The sequence below is a fragment of the Megascapheus bottae genome, chromosome 27 (assembly GCF_031878675.1).
Source record: "Megascapheus bottae isolate mThoBot1 chromosome 27, mThoBot2.hap1, whole genome shotgun sequence".
Lineage (NCBI taxonomy): Eukaryota > Metazoa > Chordata > Mammalia > Rodentia > Geomyidae > Megascapheus > Megascapheus bottae.
The window spans coordinates 16916641-16929296 of NC_143535.1; the positions used below are offsets into that span (position 1 = coordinate 16916641).

Genomic DNA, 12656 nt, shown 5'->3' on the forward strand with positions numbered 1-12656 from the left:
ATCTTAGACTCAGAATGGGAGCCACTATCAGTTAGTGGGAATGAAAGCTTATAGAGAAAAGAAGCTGTGGAAGACTAGGAGACCAAGAGGTGTGACCAAGAGGGAAGTCCATATCATCCCCCAAGACACTGTTTGGAAAGGATGGTAGACTTGACTGCTGGTGCCTCATGCTTGTAATCCTAGCTACTCAGGAGGCTGAAATTTGAGGATCATGGTTCAAGCTCAGACCAGGTAAGAAACTCTATGAGACTCTTATCTCCAATTAATCACAGAAAAAGCCAGAAGTGATGCTGTAACTCACGTGGTAGAGTGCTAGCCTCATGCAAAACGTGCTAAGGAGCAGCACTCAGGCACAGAGTTCAAGGCCCAGGATCTGCAAAAACATTCTTTTTAATGACCATAGAGATAAGTGTGAGTGAGAATTGCAGCAGTTCCCATTACCTCCCACTGTGGAAAGGTCCCGTTTCCAGAAGTGCCTAAAATTTCCCCAGTGGTTATTATCAACACCACTTAGGGATTTGTCCACTTGTTTGTTTTGTTTTGATTTGGTGGCAGAACATAGTCTTGAATTCAGGGCCTCAGAGCTCTTGCTTGGTATGTTTTGCTCAAGACTAGTGCTTTATCACTGGAGTGACACCTCACCTTCCAGCTTTCTGAAGTTAACTGGAGATAAAAGTCTCATCAAATTTTCTGCCCAACCACAATCCGTAGATCTCAACCTCCCATGTAGCTTGGATTGCAGGCTGGAGCTACCAGTGCCCAGTTTGTCTACCTCTTGATAGACACTGTGTTCTCTCTGAGCCTTGGTTATTTAAAATGTTATCCAAAGCCTGCTGAGAAACCATGGCTCATACCTGTAATCCTAGGTACTCACAAGGCTGATTGCTATTCATAGCTGTGCCTGGCAAGAAAGTACATGAGACTCTCATCTCTGATTAACCACCAGAAAGCTGGAAGTGGAAGAAGCGCTGTGGCTCAAGTGGTAAAGCAATAGCCTTGAGCTACAAAATCTCAGGGACACTGCCCTAGACCCTGAGTTCAATCCCCAAGAAATGGCAACCCCCCCCCCAAAAAAAAAGTCATCAAAGACTGTAAAATGTCAGTGTTAGGAGAACCCTTACCTGCAGCTTTTCCAGGTAATTTATTTGCCTAATGACAAAAATGAGGTTCAGAATAAATGAAATAGTTTCCCAAAGTCACACAAATATAGGCAAAATCATGGCTTAGAATAAAGCCTCTTTCTTCTCCAACCAAGGATGAGCCCCAGAGAAATTCTTCTATTTATTTAAGATACAGTAATAATTGCTACTATTCTAATGGGTTTCTCTTACCATTTGTGATTCCTCACTACTACAGTATAGTGAGGAATCTGGATAAAGATGTTAGAATCTGGATAAAGATGTATCATGCATAGAATTAACTTACGCTGTAGGTAAGGAATATCAAATAGAACAACTGCATAAATATAAGAGTAGAAAAGTCACATGAAAATTTTGCCATTAAAAATTCCCTCTGAAGATTTCTCACAAAGGTAGTTCAAAATCAGATACAAGTTGGGCACTGGTAGCTTATGGCTGTAATCATAACTGAGTTACAAAAGGCTGAGATCTGAGGATCCCAGTTCAAAGCCAGCTCAGGCAGAAAAGTCTCTTACCACAATGAACCACTAAAAAGCTGAAAGTAGAGCCATGGCTCAAGTGGTGAAGCTCCAATCTTGAGCAGAAAAGCTAAGACAGGATCCAGGTCGAGTTCAAGCCTCAGTACTAGCACGCACGCACACACACACGCACACACACACACACACACACACACACAAATAATCATATAATCAGCCTTATTTGAACATTAAAGCAAGAAACATTATCATAGCACACAGCCGAACCTGCACAGAAGTATTTAAAAACAGATACTGCACTTCATGCATAGTGAGGGTTCCTAAAAGCTTTTTGAAAAATTAGCTACAAACACCATGTTCAAGCAATACCCACGCCTAAACGAGGTTATTTTCCATTTGTACCTCAGAAAAAAAAAAGTTACTTGATTGATTTTGTCATGTTCTCTGAGGTTTAACGCCTATTCTGATAAACTGATATGGAGGTTTTAACAACTAACAGTTTGAGTGGGAGGAAAAATAATGAAAAACAAAAAAAGAATCATCTGGCTCACAAACCTGCTCAACACTGCCACTCTGCCCTTAACCTGCCTGGCCCTATATCAATTTTTCTTTCTCTTTTCCAACAAACTACATCATGCTGATTTAAGCTGGCCTTCCTTCCTTCCCTACCTTTGTCCATCCGTCCTTCCGTCCGTCCTTCCTTCCTTCCTTCCTTCTTTCTTTCCTTCCTTCCTTTTTGTTGGGCATGGGGCTTGAACTAGAGGCCTGGGCACTGTCCTTGGGCTTATTTGCTCACAGCTAGCACTCTACCACTCTGAACCACAGCACCACTTCAGTTTTCTGCTGGTCAACTGGCAATAAGAATCTCATGGACCTCCTGCCCAGGCTACCTTCAAACCATTATCCTCAGTAGTTAGGATTACGGGTGTGAGCCACCAGTGCCTGGCCTTGCTTTCATTCTAAACTTAGTCTTCTTTTCATACTATGGTCTATATCAAAAACACTCTTTTGTCGTGTGTGTGTGTGTGTGTGTGTGTGTGTGTGTGTGTGTGTGTATGTGTGTATGTGTGCTGGTACTGGGGTTTGAACTCAGGGGCCTGGGCCCAGACACTTGGCTTTTTCACTTAAGGCTAATGCTCTGGCACTTGAGTAACAGCTCCATTTCCAGCCATTTTGCTAGTTAATTAGAGATCAGAATCTTGTGAAGATTCCTGCCTAGGCTGGTTTTGAACCACAATCATCAAAACTCAGCCTCCTGAGTAGCTAGAATCACGGGCATGACCACGGCCCCCCTGTCTATTCTTATATCTTCTTCAAATGCTCCAGAAATGCTTTTGATCTCCACATAGCTGGCCCATGAAAGTTCCATCCTAAAACTGATAGAACAGAGAGTCCATCCAACAAAAAACACAGGGATTTCTGATCCACACATATTTTCTTAAATTCAAATACTGGTAGGTAATCCTGCACTGTTAGCCACAGAAAGGCCTAACACATACCAAAGACAGTGTGTGAGCTCTCCTGACCAGCTATCATATCAGCCCATGCAAGGTTTGAAGTATTAGAAATGGGCCATGCAAAGAAAACAGGTCCATGACTTCCCATCAGGCTACCTGAGAGAATTCCTGTCAGTCAAAAGCAGTGCTTGACCCGAGTAGAAGCTTTCCTAATATCTATGAAAATTTCTCTTAAATTCTTTCATTTCTTTCTAAAAGCTTCTTTTTGCTGTTCTTTTCACTAGGTCTTTTACTACTATTCTGTCTGTCCTTCTTCCCTCTTAATTTTTACCCCCCACCCCCAACAAAAAAGGTTGCAATTGGCATACCAATGGCTTGTTCTATACTTTGGGGGTTTTTTTGTTTGTTTGTTTGCTTTGTTTCATCTACATTGTTTAATGAGGAAAAAATGGTTTCTTTTGTCCCTTTTAATTTCAACAGTAAAATGTCTCCTCTTGAATACACATTAAAACAAAACAAAACATTTTAATTGCCTTCATTTATGTAACAGTGACAGTTCCTCCCAACCCAAAAGTTCATTTCTTCACTCATGAGAACAGGAATGCAGACATACATCAAGATCACACACACACACACACGCACGCACGCACGCACGCATTCACACAAAGCATGCAAAACAATCATGCTTCCTCTGCGGAACTTTGCAAAGCAAAAAACAATGACTATCCAGGTGCTAGGGGTTCACACCTATAATGCTTGCTACTCAGAAAGCTAAGATCTGAGGGTCAAGGTACCAAGCCAGAAGACTTATCTCTAAGTAACCACTAGAAAGTCAGAAGCTGTGGCTCAAGGAGTAGAGCCACCAGCCTTGAGTGAAAAGGCTAAGGAACAGAACCTGTATTCCAACCTCAGTACTAGCACCAATACCACCACCTTAGGAAATAACAGGTACCACAGCTGCCCAAAGCTACCTTAGAGGTTTCAAGAGCTCTGTGTGAACTTGTTCTGAGGTTGATTTTGAGTTGTTTCTCAGGCTCTACGCAAAATGATGGTATGAATCAACAATAAATTTAAAATCTAATTCATGGTTGGGGAAAACCATGCTAAACTTCAATTGCTTTAAATTCTTAACCCAGTTCTCTTTGCTTACTTTAGATGCCCTAACCCCAAGATTAGGAACGGAGAGAATACAAGCACTTTACAGTTCAAATTTAGTGTGTAAGGAGCATGACCCCACCTGCTAATGAGTCCTCATGATTGTCAATATTGCTCCTTTGCCCAGTGCAAAGTGTCCTGGTTTGGAAGGTATCTATTGAACGTCATCAGGGTCTAAAATTTCACCGCCTAAAAAAAAAATTCCCAGGGCTACAGAAAGCTAAAAGCACTTTCTGGATCACTGTGTTGCAACTAACTCTCAGAGACAAAACTGAAAGTTTCAGAAAAAAAAAAAGACAACTGAGAAAAGTTGTGTGGGCAGTAAACAAGAGATCCTATTTGGAGGGCCAAGTGACAGGCTTGACTTCAATCCCACTGGAAAGAACCTGGGAAATATGACGGAATTGGCCAAATAATAAATATTTATAACTTGTGCTGCAATATTTTCAGTGTATCTGTAAGCATGGCTTTGTGCCAATGCAATCAGACCTACCACAACCTACAATACAGACCAATTCCCTTTGCCTCAAAATTATAAACCATACAATTAAAAAGAAAAGGTAAATAGCCAAGTAGAATTAGCCTACTGGTGAAGGGCAGGAAGAAAAGCAAAGAATTAGTTACACTTAGGTGACAAGTAAAAAGTAATAGATGTGAGAATCACCTTGACATCTCTAACCCTTAATGAAGAACAACATCCATGAGCAAAGTGCAGCCCTAGAACATGATTACACAGAGACAAATCCTCACAGACATTCCTTCTGAGCACAACAAATGAGACTGATGTGCCAGGATGGAGCAACTGAATAAAAATATATTCCAAGTATCAGACTATTAGACTAGTCTGGCGCCAGTGGTTCATACCTTTAATCCTAACTACTCAGGAGGCTGAGATCTGAGAATCATAGTTCAAAGGCTGCCTGGGGCAGGAAAGTCCATCTCCAATTAACCACCTGAAACTGAAAGTGGAGATGTGGCACAAGTGACAGAGCACCATCACTGAGAAGAGAAAAAACTAAGGGACAGCACACCTAGGCCCTGAGTTCAAACCCCCGTACTGGCATACACACACACACACACACACACACACACACACACACACACACTAAATGAGCGTGTTGTTCCAGCACAAATTCCCAAAAAGATTCTAATCTTGGGAGAATGCACCCCAAGGGTCAGTGATAAGGGAACCACCAGCTTGGCCAAAGAGAAGAAGGCAGGAATCTATTCTCCATTTGCCATTTGCCTTTGGGTCTGTCTTTCCCTCCTTACTCTGTGAGCAGTCTAAACCATGTTCCCTAATGTATGAAACAGACTCAAAACAACCCTAAATTTAGGGAGAAAAAAGAAAATTTGTTTGCTGAGTCCACTCAGTCTCTTTGTGAACCAGAAAATAATACTTCAACCATGTCTTCTGAAAATGAATGCTTTTGCCACCAATATCATTCCAGTCAGATTTTGAGTAGAAAGGCGTCAGTAATGCAGGAGGTAAAATGGGCAGGATCTGGAGGCTTGAAAGAAACTGTAACACTACTGAGGCACTAGTGGCTCACGCTTGCTTCTACTCAGGAGGCTGCGATTGCCATGAAGCCAGCCTAGGCAAGAAACATCCGTTTGACTCTTACCTCTGATGAACCACCCAAATGTCTAGAATTGGAGCTGTGGCTCAAGTGGCAGAGCATTAGCTTTGAAAAAGCTAAAGACAGTGCCTAAGCTCTTAGTTCAAGCCCCCACATAGGCACATTAAAAAAAAAGTTGTAACATTGGAAGGGAACATAATTCTTTCTACCTGGAGGACACTGAAAACCCTAGAATCTGAGTGCTCTAGTCACTTCCACACCTGAGGTCAGTGTGGCTGGACCCATGAAGCTTCTTGCTAAAGCAATGCATCTGGATGCTTCCAGTCCAGCTGTTTGTTGATTACTTCGGAGATGGAGTCTAGAGGACTTTTCTTTCCAAGCTAGTGGTGAACTGTAGTCCTCTGGATCTCAGCCTACTGAGTTACAGCTGTGAGTCACCAGCTTTGGGCTACAATCATATTTTACTTTGCAATATTCATGAGAATAACGCCATACTTTAATGTTAGGTGAGGGGAAAAAAAACCTGCTGTATCTCATTCGTTTTTTAAAGTAATTCAAAGCACTGCCCTGCGTGTCATTTTCTTCGTGTGAGAAATGGGAGTACATAATACTTTTCCCACAGCAAGGAGATAAGTAAAAAGGGGCTCTTTTATGTGAATGCACCAGACACACAACACAAGCTCACTACATCTTTCAGAAGGAATCCTATAACTTTTGGATGGCAAGAGTCCATCTTTCAATCAAGCTCAAGGAATGCCACCACAGCCATGGGTTATTCATGTCTACAGACCACAGAATTGTCTGTAATTACATGATAGCTAATGGAGAGTTATCTACCATAATCTCTGAAATAGAGGGACTCTTTTTCTTGACCTAAACTAACCAACAGAGAAACAGAAGAAACCCAGTGGAATAAGCTGGGCTTTGGGAATCATGGGCTTCACTGGCTCCTAGCAAGAGTTGATGTTCCTGATGTCTGGGCTTTTTAAGAGGAGAAAGAAAAAGAAAATCACACAGCAACACAAACTGCCCAAAAATGTGTGGAATGCAAGTTTGCCAACCAAGTAAATAAAATGAGGGATAATTTATAATAACTAAACATGATGCATTTCTCAACCATGCATCATGGAAAAAAACTGCTTTTCTGTCAGTCATGAAAATATCCTCCTTGTCCCTAGATTTAGTGGACTTCCCGCGCTGAAGTAACAATGACAAGCCTCTATGGCCCAAGATAACTGAATGACCAGCCCCGCAACCCACCTGTCAGCCCTCAAGATACTCAAAATTACCTGCTTGCCATGTTTGCTTTCTAGAGCAAGCACGAATCTTCTTTGGAACAAGATCTCAGTGAAGCAGGCAAAAGAGTCATAAGTTTCTCTTCTGTGCACTTCCAAAAAATAAATTTGGGCAATGCATGTGAGTACCTCCCTATCAAATCCTTCAAGGGATCATCCTAAAATCCTGTACTGATCAGGGTCATCTTTAATGACATGCCTTTGAGTTAACTCTTCGGCAGAAACCATTACAGTGCTGTGTCAAGATTTTATACAAATTCATAGCTTTACTCTTCATGCAATCCCATTGAGTAATATTACACATGCAAGAAGTAGAATACAGAGATACTAAGTAATTTACCCCAAATCAACATAGTAACTAAGTGATTACCTGGGCTGGCTCTAGAGTCCCTGCTCTGAGCCACAGGGTTTTTTGTATTTGTTTTTGTTTTTGTCACAAACAGAGCAAATAATCCAGGCATGCTGGGCAGCTGGATCCTTTCTTATCTACACTAAGAAAGGATAATGCTTTGTCCCCACTCTAAGGACAATAAAGATCTCCACTGGAAGAATCACCTTTGCCAGGATGGAATGGGGGTTAGGGATGGCCCTTTTATTCTCATTAATGGATAAAGGTCCAGAATTAGTACTTAGAGCGCTGACTCATATTGCCCAGAAGGTACAGTGGAATGGGGAAAGAGAGAATGAAGTGGCTTGGGAATGTGTTTGCTTTGGCACCCAGCCTTGGTGGCCTCGGCCCCTTCTCAGCCAATTCCACACCAAGGAAAAAACCCAGAGACTACTCAATGACCACATCAGGCTTGAGCCTATTTAAGAGCAGACACAGCACAATCAGACAGAATAATACCCCATTTCACACTTACATGGGAAATTCAATGTCAAGGTTATTTCACAGTATATAATAAGTTGGTATATAATGCTGTCAAAAACCTTCTGAGTCTCAAAAAAGAATAACAGTGAATAAAGAGTCAGGCACAAAAGACGCATGCCTATAATCCTACCTACTCCTTAGTTATGCAGCTGAGATCTGAGGATCGAATTTCAGAGTCAGCCCTGTAGACAGGAAAATCTGTGAGACTCTTATCTCCAATTAACCATCAAAAAAAGCCAGAAATGGAGCTGTAGCTCAAGTGATAGAGGAATACTCTTTAGCAGAAAAGCTAAAAGACAGCATAGACCTGAGGTTCAAGCCCTAGTATCAATACAAAAGAAAAAAAAAGTGAATAAAGTTTCATAGTTTCATGAGCATGCCTTAGCCATAAAAAGTACGCTCCCCACCTATTTACTGCTTTCTTAGACTAATTTGGGAATGGTGGGGAGGAGAAAGAAAATTCTAGTTTAAAAGCCAGCTAATTCTCCCACAATAGTTGTCTCCAAACATAAGAAATCAAGCAACCCAAAGAAGACATTGTGATGACTATTTAATTCACAGCTGTGGACATACAAAGCCACACTGTGAACGGTTCAACTTTAAACCCATGTCCTATTCTGTCTGCTAGCAAATCTCTACTCAGACAAAGTCCTTGTCCTTCCCCTGTTTAAAAAAAAAAAAAAAACTGGCAGCCACCACCAAGGGCTCTTCCATCTTCGCACCTGTAAGAGTAAGTCCTAACTGAAGTTTCTGTGCTGAGCTATCAAAGGCAACTTGCAGCCTTCCATGTGACAACAGGAGGTACTGAGAAGTTAGAAACCCATTTTTACCTCACCCACTGGCTCTCTGGCCTTTTTCATTTACGTTACTTACCTTTTCTGCAGTTCTGTGTCCCTTTCTGAGGCATGGGTTTATTATTTACATAGAAAAAACTGAAGTCCATACAAAAATAGCTAAAAGTTAGTTATTATGTTCTACATGTATTTTCAGGTTTCACTCTTTATCACCTACCCCCCCTCCCCAAAAATGCCAGAAATAAAACTTCATGGCAATAAATGGCAGAAGACTACCTGACTTCTTTGACAAGTTGAAATGTTGCTGCATTGAAAATTACTTACAAAAATGGATTGGTGGCTTGGAAACATTTTTTTGGACATCAACAACAAAAAGCCCATGCCAACCTTGAACAACAAAAATCTATGAGCAAACAACACTTAGGACCTGAATTCAAGTCCCAATATTGGCGCACACACACACACACACACACACACACACACACACACACACACAAAGGAAAAGGAAGGAAGGAAGGAAGGAAGGAAGGAAGGAAGGAAGGAAGGAAGGAAGGAAGGAAGGAAAATGAAGGAAAGGAAAGAAGGAAGGGAGGGAGGGAATATTATAATGGATGTGGACAGTAAATTAGGCCTTACTGTCTCCCTGCCATCCCCATTTTGTAGATAGGAAAGCTAAAGCAAGTGACTTGCCCAGGGCTTATTTTTATCCATAACTGAAGTAACAGCCTCATATACTTTAGATCTCTAATATTTAATATTAAATTACCAAAAGAACATGCTTCAGCTGTTTGCTGTGATCAAAAACATGTGTTGCCAGGGGCTCTGTTCAATGCCAGCAAGAAATATCCATAGTAGGTATGTGAACTGACATATCTACATGATATTTCCCAGATGACCGACTCTGTCTCTTCCCCATAAACATACATAACAACACATATAAACAAGCCATTCTTAAAGAAAGAGCCTCTTAGTTGCATTTATATCCTCACTGTGAACTATCCTTTTACTGCTGCCCTGTATGGGATAGTTAAATTGTGACACACAGAACTTCTTATGGCTTCCCTGAACACCCCCCCCCCCACCACCACCACCAAATGGAGCCTTCACTGCAGCTCTCAATGCCTGAAATCTTGGCCCCAGGTCTCAACTTTGCACTGACCATGGTCGTGCAGTAACAAGAAACTAGCCCAGCCTTCTTTGTGCAGGGCAATCAAGGGGATGAATATTAGGGAGTGGAAAAGACATTAATGTCTCTATTAACAAAGTTGAAGTATCTCACAATGACAAAATATCAGCTTGACTTTCATTGGAAATTTAACCTAAGAAAGGATAATTACTAGGCAGCTAATTGTGGCAAAAGCAAAGAAAGGCCAGACAACAGCAACTAAAGTTATTGACAATCAGATACAACAGAGGTGCATGTAACAGTTTTCTTCCAGAACTCTGGGCTTCTCCCTCTATGTTTTAGATACTTTCACTTCCAAAACCACTCCTTTCTAAGGCCAGGGGGGTGGGGGGGGGAGTAAGCAGTTCTCTGCTGAAAAGATTGATTCCCTCTCAGACTACAGGAATCCCGTGGAGTTGTTTAGCACCAAAATTTGGGTCGAAGATAAAACTAAGTTTCTTTCTCAAGACATGTCTGGTGTTAGGATGTTTTTCTTCTTCTAGACTCCTTGGTACCAAAAGGGCTAAACACAACCAGATCCAAACACATGGGGCACGTCAGGAACCTGCCCAAAGACCAGAAAAGAAAGGATCATTTCTGTTCTCTTCCTACTACCTCATCAACCCAGAAAAGACCCAGGGGGAGCTGGTGAAGGAGAGACTTTATTTGAAAAGGAACTGGAAGGCCGGCCCATTAGATACCCCATTCACCTTTTACTAACCCCCCAAGTCCCTCCTAACCAATTCCAATTCTAGGAGCTTCAGAATCAAGACACGAAGTTCTGGAAGGTTAGTGTCAGGTCCTCTTGCTATGATTACGAAATAAGAGTATAGGAAAGGAAAGAGAGATGGAGATAGAGATAAAGATAGAGATAGAAATAGAGAGATAGATAAGTAGGTAGACAGACAGACAGATAGATAGATACACATACATGGGGCGGGGAGATAGAGATAAAGATAGAGATAGAAATAGAGAGATAGATACACATACATGGGGCGGGGAATGGTGCTGCTAGAAATTCTATAGGCCTTTTCCCACTCTTCAGCAAAACGCAGCTGTGAAAATAAAATACTATGCCCCAAACGAAGGGTCCTGGGCCACCAACAGCCCCCCTCTTGGCTTCTCTCTCCCTCCCTCCATCCCTCCCTCCCTCCAGCTGCCACCAGCATCCCTGGTAGACGAGGGAGCGGAGCCGCGGAGGGAGAAGGAGGGGACCCTCGGAACTGGGACGGGGGGGGGGGGTGTATGGGGTGGAGGGGAGGGAGGAGGGAGACTCTGCAATCACCACTCACCCGGGGAGGGGAAAAGGTCCAGGTCGACTTTTTCCGTCTTGATGATGGTCAGAGTCGGTTTGAGATCGACGGCCGCCTTCATGATGCCGGGAGTAGGGGCCAGAGTGGGGGGGATGGGGGTGAGCGCAAGTTTGCGTTTTCAGTTGTTTTGTGGTGGTGTGGTTGTTTTTAATGGGGAGGATTCTTAACCAGAGAAAAGGGACGGGACGGGGGCAGGGGAGGGGGGAAGATGCCCACTTCTCTTCTTCCTTTGAAGAACTCCAAACGCCCCGCTGACTTTCCACCCCCTCGCTCCTGGACCGTGCGCGCCCGGCACTGTCTCCCGGGAAGTTGACACTTTCTGCGGAGAAGGGAGCGCGCCGGGTCCCCTGCCGGGCGGGCAGGCTGGCAGGCTGGCTGGCTCCTCGGCGTCCCTCGCCCCCTCTTCTCGCTCGCTCCTCGCCTCCTCGGCCACCGCGGGCTGCGGCTCGCTCTCACCCTCGCTCTCCCGGTCCCCGATCACCCCCTTCCCTTCCCCGGGACACGGGCAGGCACTCCCCTCCTCTTTAGGGCGTTCCTCCGGGCGCCCCGCCCGGCTCGCTCCGCGCGCTCCGCTCTCCCGGGGACGAGGGGGCGTGGCCATGATGGGGGCGTGGCCAGTACGCGGGGGGCGTGGCTTCCCCGAGCGGCCGCGGCCAATCACCGCCCGAAGCCCAGAACGGAAAGGAAGGGCGAGGCGCGCCCGCCCGCCGCGCGCAGCTGGGCTCGGGAGAGTTGGGGAGGAGGGGAAGAAGGGGGTGGGGGAGGTCTCCACTCCCCCCCACCACGCACACACACCCCGCTAGTTCGCGGAGAGGGAAAGGCCCTGAACCCCGCGCCTAGGCTGCTTCCACCGGGGGCAGATTCGGGGAAAGTCCGTCTGATTCTCCACGCATTCTTGAGGGCTTGGTCACCCGCCGCTGCTCCTCCTCCTCCTCCCGGGAGCAGCATAGTTTTCTCAAGGGCGTGTGTGCATCATTCATTCACAAAGACTGACACACAGGACGTGAGGCATGGGCACCCAGGGGCGAGCGTGCGAGCCGGGCGGGGTGGGGGGGTGGGGGGGTCCCGAGGTGACGTCCTCCGAGGCTCGCGCTCCCGCCCGGGTAGGGGTGATTCAGGCTCCCCCTCTTCGCCGAGGGGCACAGGCAGCACGGTGGGGGGGGGGGGTCGAGCGGGACGGCTGATTCGATTACCACCTGGCGTGTGTGCGGGCGGACGAGTGAAGACACCCCCCAAAAAAAAGGCAGATCTAGGTACCCCCTTGGATCCCCGGGGGAGTCTGGAGTAGAGAGCATTGAATCTGAAGCCCAATCCTAGGCTTCTCTACAGCAGTGAACGGGGACACGGGGCGGAGGGGGGGGTGTGGAGAACGAGTTTCTCCTCCTTATTCTGTACCTCTAATTAGGTGATC

General features: G+C 44.8%; 1 protein-coding gene across 1 annotated transcript in view; it reads right to left on the bottom strand.

The window, feature by feature from the left end:
* Ets1 (ETS proto-oncogene 1, transcription factor) overlaps positions 1-11782 on the bottom strand; it is a 70158-nt gene extending 58376 nt beyond the window's left edge. The window contains exon 1 of the mRNA XM_090319701.1: positions 11225-11782. Coding sequence (XP_090175827.1) covers positions 11225-11306 — 82 coding nt within the window. The 5' untranslated portion in view covers positions 11307-11782. The remainder of the gene's footprint in view (positions 1-11224) is intronic.
* Positions 11783-12656: the final 874 nt, after the last annotated feature.